Source organism: Botrytis cinerea, chromosome 13 (assembly GCF_000143535.2).
Source record: "Botrytis cinerea B05.10 chromosome 13, complete sequence".
NCBI classification, from domain to species: domain Eukaryota; kingdom Fungi; phylum Ascomycota; class Leotiomycetes; order Helotiales; family Sclerotiniaceae; genus Botrytis; species Botrytis cinerea.
This window is the reverse complement of record NC_037322.1, coordinates 607,261-622,351: the sequence shown is the minus strand read 5'-3', so window position 1 is coordinate 622,351 and position 15,091 is coordinate 607,261. Positions and strand designations below refer to the sequence as shown.

Genomic DNA, 15,091 nt, shown 5'->3' with positions numbered 1-15,091 from the left:
CAGGACGATGTAGATATGAGAATGCAATTGATCGTCGCTGTAAGGGAAAAGAAAATCAAAGACATGACTACCTTTCTGACATGTGTTAGGTTTGACGACCGTATCGCTAGTTGCTACAGAACCAGATCAACACAAACCGTTTGAGATCATGTCGTGAAACATTCCTGCCATCGAGTCATCTGCATTATCACTTTATGTCACCGCAAAAAGAAAACATTCAAAATGTAATAGATACTCAGTAGATAGGGGTTGTCTTGGAAGGCCTCATATCAAAGCTTTTGGTCTTCACCGACATCAGTTTGAAAATTAGTGGCAGAGTGCTTTGAGCCCCTGAGAGATTGAGCCAAATAATAATTTGTATTTACAGATAAGTTCCCCTTTTCCCATATGTTGTTGCTCGGTACCCGAGAACTGCTTCGGAAGTCAAAGTCCTCCTAGCTTTTCGCACCTAAAAATATATATGCTAGTATGCATCCCATTCATTCGTTCAATTACAGCTCCACGTCTTGCAAGCTCCAGAAAATGCAAAGCCCCTTCAAAAATAGTTACTGTTTGATAAATAGCGATAGTTGTTACCCATTCCATCCATGTGTTAGCTGTCCACAGAATATTCGTAAAGTCGTAAATTAGAAAGTCATAATGACTCCGATGAGAATTAATAATTTTGTCGTTAGAGATGACCGAAAAGGTTCGTTTGAGTCGGTGAAGGCGTCGAACAATCACACAAACCTTTCAATTCTACTTCATCTCGCTCGAGCGGATTCCATTGCTTGAATTGATATCATTGTGCAATGTAGTAGAAGCCTTGAAGATAATTTGTGCTTCCTCTTGTAGTACTCTATCTCGTGCCAGTTGTGTTAATGCTCTTGGTCTTTGAATTCGTGGAATCCAGTGCTCGATTTGGCGTAATTGTATCGTGGTTTCTGCTACTGCCCAACCTATTCCTATTAGCATCATTTTGTATATAGAGGAACGTAAAAACAAACCGCCAATGAAGAGACCAAGATTGCGAAACAAAGATGGCGGAAGACCATGACTACCAAAGAAGAGAGTAACCGGAGGCAAGAGTATTCGAAGAGCATTGTTAACAAATGGCTCACCCATACTCATGATACCGTTCCATGAATTCGCAGCCTCAGCGGCTTTCCCAAGACTTTCTCGAATACCAGTTGCTGTAAAGCTGGCTTGCTCAAGACTTTCCGAGTGATCTTGGATTAAAGTGGTCATATTCACGACCACATTGCTCAGTGTATCGAACCTCTGTAAACGTCAGTTCTATCTTTTGTATCATGGGCCAAGAAACCTTACCTGGTCCAAAGTGTCCTGTCTATCGCTCATGGATGTGATCACAGGAATCAAGAGATCCTACATATAATTAGTCAAGCCACCTAATAAATGTTCCGTGTAACTTACGATTGCGTAAGTCAGTCTCTCGAAGGACGATTCGGCATTTTCTGCTAATGCGTTGATGTTTTCCAATCTTGATTTTGCATTTCCAGATGTGGCCACAAGAGCCTGTTCTTGTGCAGCGGCCATCTCTGCGTTGCTTTGAAGAACAGTATCGACGACATTCTTCATCACTCGTTGAATATCGCCAGTACTGCCAAGTATTGATCGAAGCGCACTAGCAACATCCTACATATGAGTCAATTTCGTAGCACGCCGCACAGATGAGTAGTGGGCTCACCAATGCCTCTGATGAAATGACCTCGAATGCTCCTTCAACCTTGGTCTTGAGTGTCTCAGCCTGCGTCATGACCCCTTCAAAATAGGAATCTGCTGCTCTTGAATGATCTACCATGTTTTGCTTCAGATCATTAAGGTCGTTCTCGAGGTCTGCCGCAAATTGGTTCATGATCTCCACAAGCTTTTTTTGTAGAAGAATAGATTGATCTGGAGATAATTAGGCAGATTCTTGTGGACTGACTGACGACATACCTTTGTCAATGTCAGATCGAGCAGCTTGACAGATCAAAAGACAATTATCCCGATAACTAGTCCAACTCAACCAATGGGAAGGGTCTTTACCAAGTCCTTTCAAGCAGGCACCAACCTCATTCTGCGATACTTGTAATTTTCCTTCTGCTTCTTGCGAAGCGCGTAACAGAGATGGAAGTCGAAAAGACTCGCAAGCATCAGGAACAACCATACTACTACGTTCCATATCACAAATAGCGAGGCTTGCAGCAAGGCTCTCCACGTAGTGCCTCTGAACCCGACCACTATACAAATCATATTCATGTTGATTAATGTCCTCCAAACCTTCGCAATTACTCATCAAGAGCTGTGCAGCTACTCGATGGCAAATGGGCTCTTCTTCTAATCTCTTCAACTCAAGCATTGCACTGGAGTACAGTTCATTGTTGCGAGATCGAGCATTCACTAGTTCTGACTTAGTATTTTGCCGTTGATTTCTTCCAATTTGTCGCTGGCCAGGAGTGGAATCGTCGACAACTTTGGACTTCCAGCCGAAAGCAGATACTGATACTGACCACATTCCAAGAAGAAGGAGTTTAAGAGGTAGCATCTTGAAGCCTTGATCGCGCTCTGGGAATCTTCAAATTTTCAAAGTTATTGGCCAGCAGTCAATTTGAGTCGAGTCTCGAAAGCCAGGTAAAGATCAGAAAACGATTGATCGGAGAACTTTCTGAAAGTTTGCGCCTCGTCAATCAAGGAAGCTGGAGATAGTTCAATAAGAGATAGATAATGGAGATAGAATAGATTGAAGTCTTTGAGGAAGAGAAAGGTCACTGGCGTTGAGAAGTTTTGTTATTGCTAAAGATTTGAAGATAGAAAGGTTGAAGAGGAAAAGAAAGGGCGAGGACAGAGGAAATCGAGAAAACTGAATTAGAAGACGCTATCTTCTTCGTCGAGACAGAAACAGAACATGAACAGGTCTAGAAGAAGTGAATTATATGAAATCAAACAGAGGGTGAATTGAGGAGGGATTCTTCTTCCTTCCTAAAGTGATATGTAATAGATACTTTTGACCTTTGAATTTCACAACAAATTTCTTGTACACAAACTGAGAGTTATAACTTTGGAAGCGCATCCCTTCTATTCAATTGAATTTGGAAATTTTGACATCTTTCATCACCCCAATATTTACGCGTTCTCATCTGGTGTTTGAGACTCGAGAACATCACTCAAGTCCACGATATCACGTGCCATCTTGAACAAACGCTAACCACATTTAATCCGACCTCAAATTCTATCGACGGCGACCCTAGCGACAAAACAGCAGCAATCCACCCACCATGTTGTCCACCGCTCGATCTAAGGGCATAAGCCAGGTCCTCACATCCGCTCCCTCCGTGTCAATCCCTTCATTCCTCCTCCCCGCATTCCCAATCGCCTCACGATCCTTTTCCGCATCAACATGTCGAAACTCCCATATTGGAAGCGCAGTATTATCCATTCCTCCAGAAGTAACTTTTAAAGTTATACCCCCTCCCCCGCCGGCGAGAGGTTCTGCGGTTGCTGGGAGACCGGTGGTCAAAATTGAGGGGCCATTGGGGAAAATGTCCATGTCAATCGAACCATTTATTAAAATCGAACACGATGAGAACACACGGAAAGCAACTGTCAGAGTGGAGGATAGAGAAGTGAAGAACCAAAGAGCGATGTGGGGTAAGTATTCCCCTCTCCTTGTCCCATTTATGTTTTGTCTCGCAGTTTACTAACAAGCCCCCATAGGAACCACCCGCGCCTACCTCCAAAATCATATACTCGGTGTCTCCGAGGGTCACAATGCTATTCTCCGCCTTGTCGGCGTTGGATATCGTGCCACAGTCGAACCCGCTTCGAACGTGACAACCAAAACTCCCGAATTCGAAGGTCAACAATTTGTTGTCCTGAAAGTAGGATACTCTCATCCCATCGAATTACCCGTTCCAAGATTCGTGAAAGCGAGTACACCACAACCTACACGTATATTGTTAGAAGGGCCAGAGAAGGAAGTTGTGTTGCTCTTTGCGGCGCAAATTAGAAAGTGGAGAGTTCCAGAACCATATAAAGGAAAGGGAATCTTTGTTAATGGGGAAGAGATTAAGTTGAAGAATAAGAAGATCAAGTAGGGGTTGAATATGAGGATCATCATCAGTAAGGAGATAATGCCACTTCTAGATCTCGTAGATGTATCTGTTAAAATGATGTACAAGCGTGTAGAAAGTATCATCGCTATCATTCATGATGAATATAAAAATATATGTACAATTTATTTCTTGGCCCCCAAAACTTCCTTAACTACTTCTAAAACATGACTGTGAATGGCCGTTGGAGCTGCAACAACACCCTTGTTTTCAGCCAGAGTTCTTCCTTTACTGAAATCCAATCTACGTCCAACGGAATCGGTAACTTGTCCACCGGCTTCTCTCACGATGAGATCTCCAGCCGCATGATCCCAAATCTTCTCTTGGTAAGTCGCGCTAACGGGAAGTCTGAGGTAGATATCTCCAGCACCTCTGGCAATTGAGCCGTATTTGGCTTGGGAATCCATGCGGACACTGGCTTTGGTGACACCCAATTTGGTAGCAATAGCATGTTGGTCGCCGTGAGAAGAGTGACCGGCTTCAACACTTTCACAGAAGGTAGCTTGGGTCAAGTCCGTAACTGGCTTCATCTGAATAGATTGTCCTTTTCCTAGTGCTCCAGTACCCAATGGTCGGCTAGTAGCACCTTGTCCCAATACGGCGGAGAATAAGACACCCTTTCCTTCATCATCTGATGCATCCTTACCAGCATCAGCGGATAATGGAGCGGAATCATCGACTGGAAGGTTAGGGCATCCAAGAACACCGACCTTGACATCTCCATCAACCATCAATGCTAAGCAAACGGCGTATTGGCCACCTCTCAAAAATCCCTTGGTTCCATCGATAGGATCCAACGCCCAAATCCTTCCTTTGGCTCCACCAGCACTGTTTCCAGCATCGATAGCATCCAACATAGCATCCACACTTTCCACTGGACCCCCCAAAACCTTCTCAGCCTCCGGGTCCGAAAGTTTCGAAGCTTCGACCAATTCCCAAATCTGATCTCTCAATTGCGAATTTTCTCTCAAGTCACTAGCTTCCTCTTCTCCCACAACCTCATCGTCGGGGAAGTTCTTCTTGATCGCTTGGATAATCAAAGCTTGGGCTCCAAAATCTCCAATCGTAACTGGTGATTTGTCGTCCTTGGATAGAGTTCCTTTTGATTTTTCATGGAAGACCTTTTTGGTCAAGATAGCTGCTCTTTGGACGGCCAATTGGGCCACTTCTAATTCCTTGCTGTAGTTAGACATTTTGGAAGTCGAAGCTGTAGAGAGGGATTTGATATTTGCGGGCGAGAAGTGACGAGATATGAGAGTAACACGGGGCCAGAATTTATTTGTAATGGAAGCCAGTATGACAATCAGAAAAGATGCGAATAGAATTCTTTTTGGTGAAAGGGAATGGGAAGAGGAAGTATTTATGGCCGAAATCCTTGACATGAATCTATTGTCGATACGGTAGAGAAATCTCGAGGGCGAGGGTCGAGGGACGAGGGACTCTTTGAGCGAATCGAGGGGTATTTGAATCTTTGTTGTCGTCCCAATTTTCTTTGGTGGGGTTTTCCAAGCACTCCTGAAGTAGCACTAGACTGTAGAGTGACTCGCACCACCCGGTACCACGCAAGCAATTCAGCAGGACGTCTGGAGCTACTGCGGGCGGCACGGGCCTTGGGTCTTCCTATCATAAAGCATAAACTTGATTCACTATTGCAGGGGGTTTTACTTCCAACTCATCTAGTCATTTATTGCTTTTGGGTGCCCAGGTACGGGTAGTGTGAGTGTGAGTGTGAGTGTGAGCAGCAACCAAATAACCGCCGCACGTAAGTAAATAAAAGGGAACCCTCGATTTATTGTTTACCATTCTTCTGCTCAACACCAACACCAACATCAACATCGACATTCAACTGACACTGCGGCATCACGAGAGTGCCACTCAGTGTCACTGTCTCAGCCGCGAAAATGAATACAACCAAAAGAAAATTCAACGCCCTCCTGAATGGCTTGGGAAGCAAAAAGTCGGATTCCTCCCTCTCAGCAAACGAAGTAAACAAAACCCCCGAAAGGCCTCAAAATGATACGGATTCCAATATGAAGAAGCCGCGAATTTCGTATTCATCTTCAAACGCGACTCGATTATCTTCATTAACTCGCGCATCATCTGCGACCACATCCGAATTCGATAGCGCCCGTCAGAGATTGGCGCCCGTTCATAAACTCTCTGCGACACCCATCTCGCCGGCAGAACCTCCTAAATGGACCCCATATGATCGCGGGGAATTTCTCAAGAGATTAAAGTCGTTCTCGAATCTTACAGATTGGACGCCAAAACCAGCAAAGGTTAATGAAGTGGAATGGGCCAAGAGAGGATGGGTTTGCCAGAAGAAGGAGAGAGTTCGATGTTGCTTCTGCAATGTAGAGATTTTGGTCAAATTGAACAAGAAAGAAGAGGATGGGAAGGAGAAGGAAGTTTACATTGCGGAAAACATTGGTAGGGGATTTCTTTCCGTCGCAGATTCACGATGGTTTAGCGCTAACTAACTCAGTAGAAAATGCGTTGGTCGATAAATATGTTGAACTTATTGTCGCGTCGCACGATGAGAGTTGTCCATGGAGACAGAGAGGATGCGATGGTACGTTTAATATCCTCCTTTTACGCGCTCAGTACTAATTTATGCTTTAGATGTTATATTCAAGCTACCCCTCAATAAACCTGCAGTTACTATACAAACCCTTCGCGAACGTTACGATGAACTCCAACAAAGAAGCAATCACCTACCGTACCTCTCTAATATGACACCTCCTGAAGGTCTTGATATTGATCGCGTTGCAAGCTATCTTCCCCAAGAATTTCTCCAATCGTCTTCTGAATCAGGGCAAATAAACTCTACGGACAATATCAATAAAGTGGCTTTAATGATGTCTCTTTGTGGTTGGCAAGGTCACAAACATGATCGACTTGGTCATCAACTCGAATCTGTCTCGTGTCAAACATGTTACCGAATTCTTGGTCTTTGGATGTTCAAAAGTAGATCTGTTTCTGCTACAGGCGAAGAAACTGAGCCAGCTATTGTCCCAGGTCTCGATCCTATCGCTCAACATCGCGAATATTGTCCTTGGCGCAATCCGGTATCACAAAATGGACTTGCCGCCACGCAGAATCAGAAATTAAGAGCGCTTGCGGGATGGGAAGTTGTGCTACGAGTATTGAAGAGTGAGCATGGGCTGAGAGTTGGTAGAGATAAGAATGAAAAGGGCTCAAGGAAGAGTTATATTGCACCTGCAACGACGGAGAGTATCGATGAAAATGGTAACGATTTAGCACCTGATTTCGCAGATGAGGAGGATGCGAAGAGTATTAGGGATGCAAAGGATAAGGATTTAATGACGAGGTTGAGAAGAGTCAAGACATTTATTGCATTGAAGAAGCGACCCAGTGGAGACGTAAAAACCAAGAGGTTTAGTGCTACTTGATTGCAGGCATAGGAGGTATCTTGCTGAAGGCAAAAAGTGGAGGATTGAATTAACGATGTACGATCACAAGCAGGAGAGCTTATGGGTATTGTTTTCATTGCGTTGGCGTTGTAGTGGGGTTTATTTCCTTCATGTTTGCATCTAGCTCAGGTCAACAGGTGTAAGGGGGTACTGGTATGGCTGCACACGCTCGTTTTTTGGAAGGTTGGCAACCATCCTCTGTCAGAAAGTGCACCGGTATGGTATGGTTTCATCATTTTGTTTGGGGCGGAAGGATTGTAATATATCGGAATATTTGCTTTGATAATGAGATGGGGTATTTGGTACATGTGCAGTATAAATAATGTTTGCAAGATTATGTTTCGGGTTACCGCATAGCCCAATGCAATATCCTCTTGTTCGTGCTGTGTGTCTAAGTCTGCTGACTATATGTTCTCCTCTTTCATTTCATAGTATGTCTCGTCTCGTTAACGTTCATTCTTACCCCTATCCCACCCCGCGTGTAAGAAATCAAAGTCGCCTACTCCATGTGAATCAAGTCTAACAAACTCTATCTTTCGGGATTTTCTGATGGCCCATGAACATACAAACACACATCGAACCCCACTAGATTTTTGATTGTACGTAAGGTTTTCCGGACATAACGTGGTTCAACACCGAGTGCGTCATATCACCGAGCCCGCTCTGTGTTAAAACCGCATTATCCTAAATAAAAGCGCGGGGACTATAAAACCCCGACGCGGACTTATTATCTTGTAGCGCACAGAGTAGAAATGTTTTATATATCATAGCGTGCCATCCATTAGACTTCTTTGCTTGCTTCCATCTCACATATCACACTCAACTTTGCACATCCTTTGATCTCGTCTCTTGACTTAATTGATCGGATTCTAAAATTGGTCTATGACATCACTATTCGCATAGGTGTAATACGGCTTATGCTCCATATCTGATACAACGTCGTTGTGGACTTGCGATTGATCACATATCTAAGTGCTTAGGGAAGCGATTATATATCAATCATTGTTGTACACTTCGAATAGCACACAACGACTACACACCTAGTATATCATCTCACAGTGCACTCACTCAGTATACACTCAACTCTGAGATTCCTCGTGCCCAGACCCAGACCCAGACCCGCACTATCCACTTATACATAACCCCTTCTCCACCCTCTCCTCCGAAAATGTCCACCAAACCCACCAAACCCACCACCTCGACCCGAAACCCCCACATTCTTATTTCGGGCGCCAGCATCGCCGGCCCAGTCCTCGCCTACTGGCTCAACCGCGCTTCCATAACCACCACCATTATCGAACGATCTCCCGCTCTTCGTTCCGCCGGTCAAGGAATTGATATTCGGGGCCGCGCTCGTGCCGTCATATCACGCATGGGTCTTGAATCCACTATTCGCTCCAAAGTAAGCCATGAAATTGGTCTTCAATTCGTGGACAAAAACGGTGTCCCCAAAGCTTCCTTTCCAGTAGAGAAGAATGGAAATTCCTTCACCAGTGATATTGAAATCCTCCGGGGAGATTTGGCCGAGATTTTTTACAACAGTACAAAGGAAACGTGCGAGTATATTTGGGATGATTATGTTACGGAGCTTGAAGAGGTGAATGAGGGAGTCCTTGTTACGTTCGCAAGAGGTAAACAGAGAATTTTTGATTTGGTCGTGGGAGCAGATGGATTGCGTTCGAAGACTAGACGACTCGTCATTCCCCTTCCAAATGATGGTTTGAAATCGTTGTATCAGTACACAACATATTTCTCCATCCCCAAACAATCTCATGATGATGAATGGGCTAAGTGGTATAACTCTTCTCGTGGACGTTTGATATTAATGCGTCCGGATAATATACATCAGAGTACTACTACACGAATATATCTCAGTATTACCGATCCATCCAAAACATGCAAGTTAGTCAAGTATCTGGAAATGACACCCGAAGAACAAAAACGTGCTTGGAGAGAAGAAACGTCTGATATGGGATGGGAGATTGAGAGAGTCTTGGATGGAATGGATAAAGCACCAGATTACTACATGCAAGAAATCGCCCAAGTCAATCCTCCTCAATTTTACGAAGGGAAAGTCGCACTAGTGGGAGATGCAGGTTATTGTCCCTCGCCGATCTCAGGAATGGGTACCAGTTCGGCGATTCTAGGTGCGTATTATCTTGCAGGAGAACTAGGGGCTTGCAAAGGAAATTGGAAAGAAGGACTGCAGAAGTATGAAGAGAAGATGAGACCATTTGTGGAAGGGGTACAGAAACTTCCACCAGGGGCTCCCGGCATATTGAATCCACAGACGGAGTGGGGCATTACGATTCTGCATTGGGTTCTGGGCTTTGTGTCTTGGACGGGGATTGCGGGGTGGTTGGGACGTCTGTTTCCAACGCCAGATGAAAGTCTGGTTCAGTATGAGTGGAGTGATGGCAGAAGTGAAATTTCTCAGGAATAGTCTGTTTATTTTGTTTGTAGATAAAGATTGTATTATCATTTTCAAGAATTCATTCATTATTTCAATTCATTTGATTACGAAAACTATCTTAATCTCCAAAACAATTGAATGTACAAAAATAAATGAACATTTCAAGTTTTTTATTGTTGGTCTATATATAATCCGGACTATTAGATATTCTATCTGAGGTTTTCTTCGAGGCGAGTTAGAAATGACGAAAGTGAATGTCTATTCCATTTTAATACAGACTAGGGTGATTCGAGCTGGCTATCTAGATGAGGTGGCGAGATTTGTAGATCGATATCGAGATTTTTCAGAATCGAACTTGATAATAAATCCATGAGATAAAAGGAAATGAATTTATTTTTTATTTTTTGGATAGCATTCAGATAGATACTACACAGGTAAGAAATATATCGAATCCGAACCGAAATTGACAATAACACAAAAATGTACTGATCGATAGTATAGTTTTTTTGGTTTGAGAGGTAATCAAGATATTTTCGCTAGAGTTTTTCTTCTTTTCTTATTTTTTATATATACATATAGGTAGGATTTATACCAGATGAAAAAAAAAACTATCTATACATCTGGATAAACTTTATACGCGACGAAAGACTGACTTGAATCGGCTTCACTAACCCCATGATCCGTATTGTGTTGATTCCGAGACGAAAAATGTGTTTGTGATATTGTTTGTACGAGAAGGATACAGCAGACGTAGCACCCACGATATGTAGGTCCTAATTGTCTAATTGTATTCTGTCTAAAGAGCCAGCTATGTACAAGAGGTAGTAGGCCTTATATAGACCTATTGGAAGAGCTAGTCTCTTCTTTATTCGCTTAAGGCTTTGTTACAGTAGCCTCACTACAGTAGTAATTGAATTGAAGTCATTCACTTTATTCACACGGATATAGTTGAGAGGTGTGGATTATACATCCGATATATATATACATACATACGATAGAAAAATCATTCTTCATCAATAGTCAGCATCTCAATAAACCACTTGTGAGATTGATTACATTTGGATTTCTCTCTTGATTTTATCTTCTGTCTTCTATCTGTAGTTTGATATCATGTGCAATTCTGTAATTGTAGAGGATATTTTCATATTTATTTTTTGTGTGAAACTTTGATTTTTTGACTTGAGGTATAGATCGAGATCTCTGTTCGAATTTCTGGATATTGGTGTGTTGTATCACTTATTCACTTACTTACTTACTGATGTATATATATATGTGTGTGAATAAATGAATAAAAACATGTCTTTCTTCCTTTCAAGTTTAGATCGATAAATGAAAATATCTTTGAAAATGACGTGTGGGAAAAAATTACTCATTCACCCGCTCACTTAAACTTCTCTCAGACTTCAAGTTTCAACTCGATTAGTAGGAATGAGTCTTCAAGTTAGATGTTTTATCGGGAATTAAAGGATAGAATTTGAAATATGATGACTATTATATAGAGAATTAAGAGTCGTAGTGTGATGTTGTGAGGTGTGCGATTTTTTCAAAAAAAAAAAAAAAAAAAAAAGCTTGAAGAACTTTCAATAAACATTATGTTATTAACTAATAATTGTTTTCTTTAATCTGAATACACTGATACAGAATACTCAATACCCAAATCGTTATCAATAATTTGATCTGAACTCCTATCACTTTCAATATTTCCTATTTCGAATTTCGAAACAGGAAGAAACTTTGAACAAGGAATTCTCATTTGAATATTCGTTTTGTGTCGTTTCTGTTTCTTCTTTTTTTAGGCTTTCTTCTTCATTTGTAATATTTACATTCAAGGTTTACATTAATTTTCATCAAATAATTAATTTCGATTCATATTCTCGTTCTTTTCTTCCCATTGTCATTTCTGAACAGAAAAACCGAGAGACGAACAGACGAGCTTTACAACAATGAGAATGATAGCATACTCTGATCGAGGACAAAGCGTAAGTTCAAGTTCCAATGTCCATCGTCTAACCAAGGCTGGCCGCAAAACTAAAGTTGATGCGGCTGTCTTGTATGGTCTTGACATTGCCACCCAATATGGTGTCTGTTTTGAGAAAGATCTTGCAAATTTTAACGCTCTCGAGAATAGGATAGCACATATCCTTGAGTCCTTGGTGGCTATTGCGAAATAGCGTGTCCCCTGGATGAGTGCCATAGTTCGCATATTTCTCACTGGTGTCAAAGACCTTAAGGTCTTGACCAAGATCATTACTAAGTGGGTTCCTGCTCAAGTGCAGGAGATCCTTAGTGCAAACTATTGGGTAGTTGATGATATCCTCAAGGAAGGGCTTAGTTGCGGAACTACACTTGGCGGTTGTTACTTGATGGTTGCTAAAGCCATTGATCCTTCTCCCAAGAAAGTAGCAAAGCCAATGGCCATCTACGTTGGGGTGGGAACGAGTTCAAGTGGCTTGAAAGGTCGAGCTAGGAAGCATTTCAATCCCCGATATAGAAAGTACAACGGGTCCAAGAAGTTCTGCCGCTATATTGCTGGCGCAGTTGATGGTACTGATCGAGAAAACCTCGCTACAACAGCTTTATGTGTTCTCTCGTCGCGTGCAGATACTGAAAAGCCTACATTTGGTGTCATCAGTGACCTGATCGAGGCATGCTTTTGCATTCTCTTAGGGTCTCTTCCTGAAGAGAATGACGTACCGCACGTTCATGAATTCGTTAAGTATCGAAATATGTGCCCTGAGGACATCTTTTGTGCTGATTCAGTAATCGGTGCGAATCGGATTTCTCTAACTGAGAGTATTAGACTCCATACCCAAGGTTCCGGTCGTCAGAATGGCGTGGCACAAGAGGCTAAGGGTCTTGATGATAAATCTCCCCTAGCCATTGCCGCTATGAAAAAATACAATTGTGGAAACAGATATGAGGAGTCTGTGAGTCCCAACATTACACGTAGATCAGGCGTAAAAGAGGCCAGCATCTTTGCTTATTTTGGCAATGAACGTAAGATCGGTTTACCTATGGACCTCTTCAGGTATCTTAGAGTTACCGAAGAAATTGAGCTTACAATTGTATGGGAAATCAACGATGTTGGTAGTCGACATCAGTTTTTGTACCTACAACAAGAAGTCATCGATGCTGAACTCGAAGGTGCTCATCGTCTTGGAATCAATGTTCAAGGTGTCAATGAAAATGGCCAATTTTTCAGCTTTTGGGTCAAAAGATCTAGTCAAGGCAGGGACTGGAGCGATCAAAGAAAGACAGTCAATCATGGCGGTATTGCAAAATGCCTGTCAATCATGGAAGCTATGGATGGGAGGATGCAGTATCCTATTCCCCCTAATCGTGTACCACTTAAGACTACTGATGAAAGGAAGCTTACTGAATTTGATGTTCCAATTTTGGTCGGTGGGCTTCGAACCACCCCTGCCTTAAATCCCCATTTTACCAATCTCACTATTGATGATGTCGCTCGTGGGCAATCTTTTGCCGCTGCCGAAGTATGCACATGCGATATTGAGTGGTATAAATGTGTTGCATATAAGCATGACAATGCTGTAGGATTCCCTGTAATAGCAAAGTTAATACTTTCGACGAAAAGAAATTCAATATAAATCCTTATATAAATTTTTTATATGTATATTATATTTATAATATATTCAATTTGTTATTAATGATATAGTCAATTTATTAATAACAAATGGAATCGGTATAGAATGAGATTTGTTTAGTATTGATTTTTAATAGAAAAAAAGAAAATGGAGGTTTTGAAGAGCTTTAGAGATTTTAGAATTCGATGAATATTAGAGTTGGAGGAAAGGTGAATGGAAAGGGAGTAAGTGTAAAAGTTAGAAGAAGGAGGGAAGTGAGTGTAAGAATTAGGAAGTAAATGAAAAGTATTAGTTGAAAGTTTAAAGGGAAGGGGAAGTGAGGGGTAAATCATTTATTTATTTTATTTTCAATTTCTTTTTCAATTAGAAGTTTTATTATTGTATTATGTTATATAGAACGTATTGTTTATATATATTATTTGTTTAGTTTTAATTTATATATTTATATTCGATTCAATTATTAATTGAATTTAATATGAATAAAGTATTGATTATTTGAAATTAGAATTCGGAGTTAGAATTCAAGAATTTCATTAAGTTTTTTTGGAATAAAAATTTCTAATTATTTATAAAAGAAAAAGCCTTCTAATCAATACTTTAAAAACGCTTTTTTCAATATATTATAAAAATATTGAATATTTTCTGGGGCTAACAAAGCGGTCACTTCGTCAATCGCGGATTCTGCCACCACAGGGATTACAAAAGGCTGTTGCACTTCCTGATAATATTTTTGTAACAACCGAAGGTCTTGCGATTGATAGATCCGGTAGAGCAATTGATAATGGGCAAGATCCTGGTTATACTCGGGTTGACTTGGTTGGCATGGCCATTTTGGAGCTGCTGCGACGCCAAATCAGATTATCAATCAGGTTACACGTTCATGGTCGTATTTTGTACCCAATGCTCCTGATGCAATTTTCCCCTATAACTGGGAGGCAAAAATGCGAAAAGCCCTCGCTAGAGCAATTAATGGGTTTGTAAAACTCGACCGTGGTGCCACCAGCAGGAATACAGTTGGTGCTGCTTGGGAGAACGACGCTTGGAGTTTTCGTCTCGGAAAACTGGACTACTATCAAAAGGCTACAGTCCGCAAAAATAAAAAGGCTTTTGACCTCGTTGGAAACCCTAGGTCAAGGAATCAAAAGAAGAAGAACGATGGTGATGAGAATGTTGATGTGGACGTTCCTGCTTTGAAAAAAGACGAGAAATGAATCTTTTTGGTGCTGTGCAAGGTACTTGATTCTGGTCGCTTTTTTCTTCCCCGAAGAGCACGTGTCAACCATTTCTTTGAGCTCGCTTATTTATTCTACTGCACCAACAACCTCCGTGTTTTCGGCTGCGAAAAAAGTGCAAAAAAGTAGTGAGGACCGTGGGATTCGAACCCACGCTCTTTCGAATTGCGGACGGTTTTGATCTTCTTTCGAAGTACCTAAACACAACGCCTTAACCACTCGGCCAGATCCCCAGAAATTGATGGAGAAGACATGGGAATTAAAAAATATATTCCCTGCAACAAACTAGCGAATCAGCTGTGGACAGCGTGGATCC

The 15,091-nt window shown here is 41.7% G+C and overlaps 7 protein-coding genes across 7 annotated transcripts; 3 read left to right on the top strand and 4 right to left on the bottom strand.

Moving 5' to 3' along the window:
- Positions 1 to 323: 323 nt before the first annotated feature.
- On the bottom strand, positions 324 to 2,730 carry BCIN_13g01750 (hypothetical protein). Its single transcript, XM_001556984.2, has 6 exons — positions 1,939 to 2,730; positions 1,688 to 1,893; positions 1,414 to 1,635; positions 1,309 to 1,365; positions 987 to 1,260; positions 324 to 938 (listed from the first exon to the last, which is right to left on the bottom strand). The coding sequence occupies exons 1-6, from the start codon at positions 2,525 to 2,527 to the stop codon at positions 739 to 741; spliced, it is 1,548 nt and encodes a 515-aa protein (XP_001557034.1). The 5' UTR covers positions 2,528 to 2,730; the 3' UTR covers positions 324 to 738.
- A 337-nt stretch (positions 2,731 to 3,067) lies between these two features.
- On the top strand, positions 3,068 to 4,214 carry Bcmrpl6. Its single transcript, XM_024696692.1, has 2 exons — positions 3,068 to 3,630; positions 3,697 to 4,214. The coding sequence occupies exons 1-2, from the start codon at positions 3,258 to 3,260 to the stop codon at positions 4,074 to 4,076; spliced, it is 753 nt and encodes a 250-aa protein (XP_024552505.1). The 5' UTR covers positions 3,068 to 3,257; the 3' UTR covers positions 4,077 to 4,214.
- On the bottom strand, positions 4,163 to 5,582 carry Bcmet22. Its single transcript, XM_024696691.1, has one exon. The coding sequence runs from the start codon at positions 5,471 to 5,473 to the stop codon at positions 4,217 to 4,219; it is 1,257 nt and encodes a 418-aa protein (XP_024552504.1). The 5' UTR covers positions 5,474 to 5,582; the 3' UTR covers positions 4,163 to 4,216.
- Positions 5,583 to 5,731: 149 nt separating this feature from the next.
- Positions 5,732 to 7,879, top strand: BCIN_13g01720 (hypothetical protein). The gene is made up of 3 exons (XM_001556987.2): positions 5,732 to 6,521; positions 6,580 to 6,663; positions 6,714 to 7,879. Exons 1-3 carry the CDS (start codon positions 5,993 to 5,995, stop codon positions 7,502 to 7,504), a joined length of 1,404 nt encoding a protein of 467 aa, XP_001557037.1. The 5' UTR covers positions 5,732 to 5,992; the 3' UTR covers positions 7,505 to 7,879.
- Positions 7,880 to 8,363: 484 nt separating this feature from the next.
- On the top strand, positions 8,364 to 10,102 carry BCIN_13g01710 (hypothetical protein). The gene has a single exon (XM_001556988.2). It carries the CDS (start codon positions 8,694 to 8,696, stop codon positions 9,966 to 9,968), a length of 1,275 nt encoding a protein of 424 aa, XP_001557038.1. The 5' UTR covers positions 8,364 to 8,693; the 3' UTR covers positions 9,969 to 10,102.
- A 1,990-nt stretch (positions 10,103 to 12,092) lies between these two features.
- BCIN_13g01700 (hypothetical protein) lies at positions 12,093 to 13,313 on the bottom strand. Its single transcript, XM_024696690.1, has 3 exons — positions 13,000 to 13,313; positions 12,633 to 12,721; positions 12,093 to 12,551 (listed from the first exon to the last, which is right to left on the bottom strand). The coding sequence occupies exon 1, from the start codon at positions 13,202 to 13,204 to the stop codon at positions 13,049 to 13,051; it is 156 nt and encodes a 51-aa protein (XP_024552503.1). The 5' UTR covers positions 13,205 to 13,313; the 3' UTR covers positions 12,093 to 12,551; positions 12,633 to 12,721; positions 13,000 to 13,048.
- A 106-nt stretch (positions 13,314 to 13,419) lies between these two features.
- On the bottom strand, positions 13,420 to 15,000 carry BCIN_13g01690 (hypothetical protein). The gene is made up of 2 exons (XM_024696689.1): positions 14,244 to 15,000; positions 13,420 to 13,499 (listed from the first exon to the last, which is right to left on the bottom strand). Exon 1 carries the CDS (start codon positions 14,824 to 14,826, stop codon positions 14,674 to 14,676), a length of 153 nt encoding a protein of 50 aa, XP_024552502.1. The 5' UTR covers positions 14,827 to 15,000; the 3' UTR covers positions 13,420 to 13,499; positions 14,244 to 14,673.
- Positions 15,001 to 15,091: the final 91 nt, after the last annotated feature.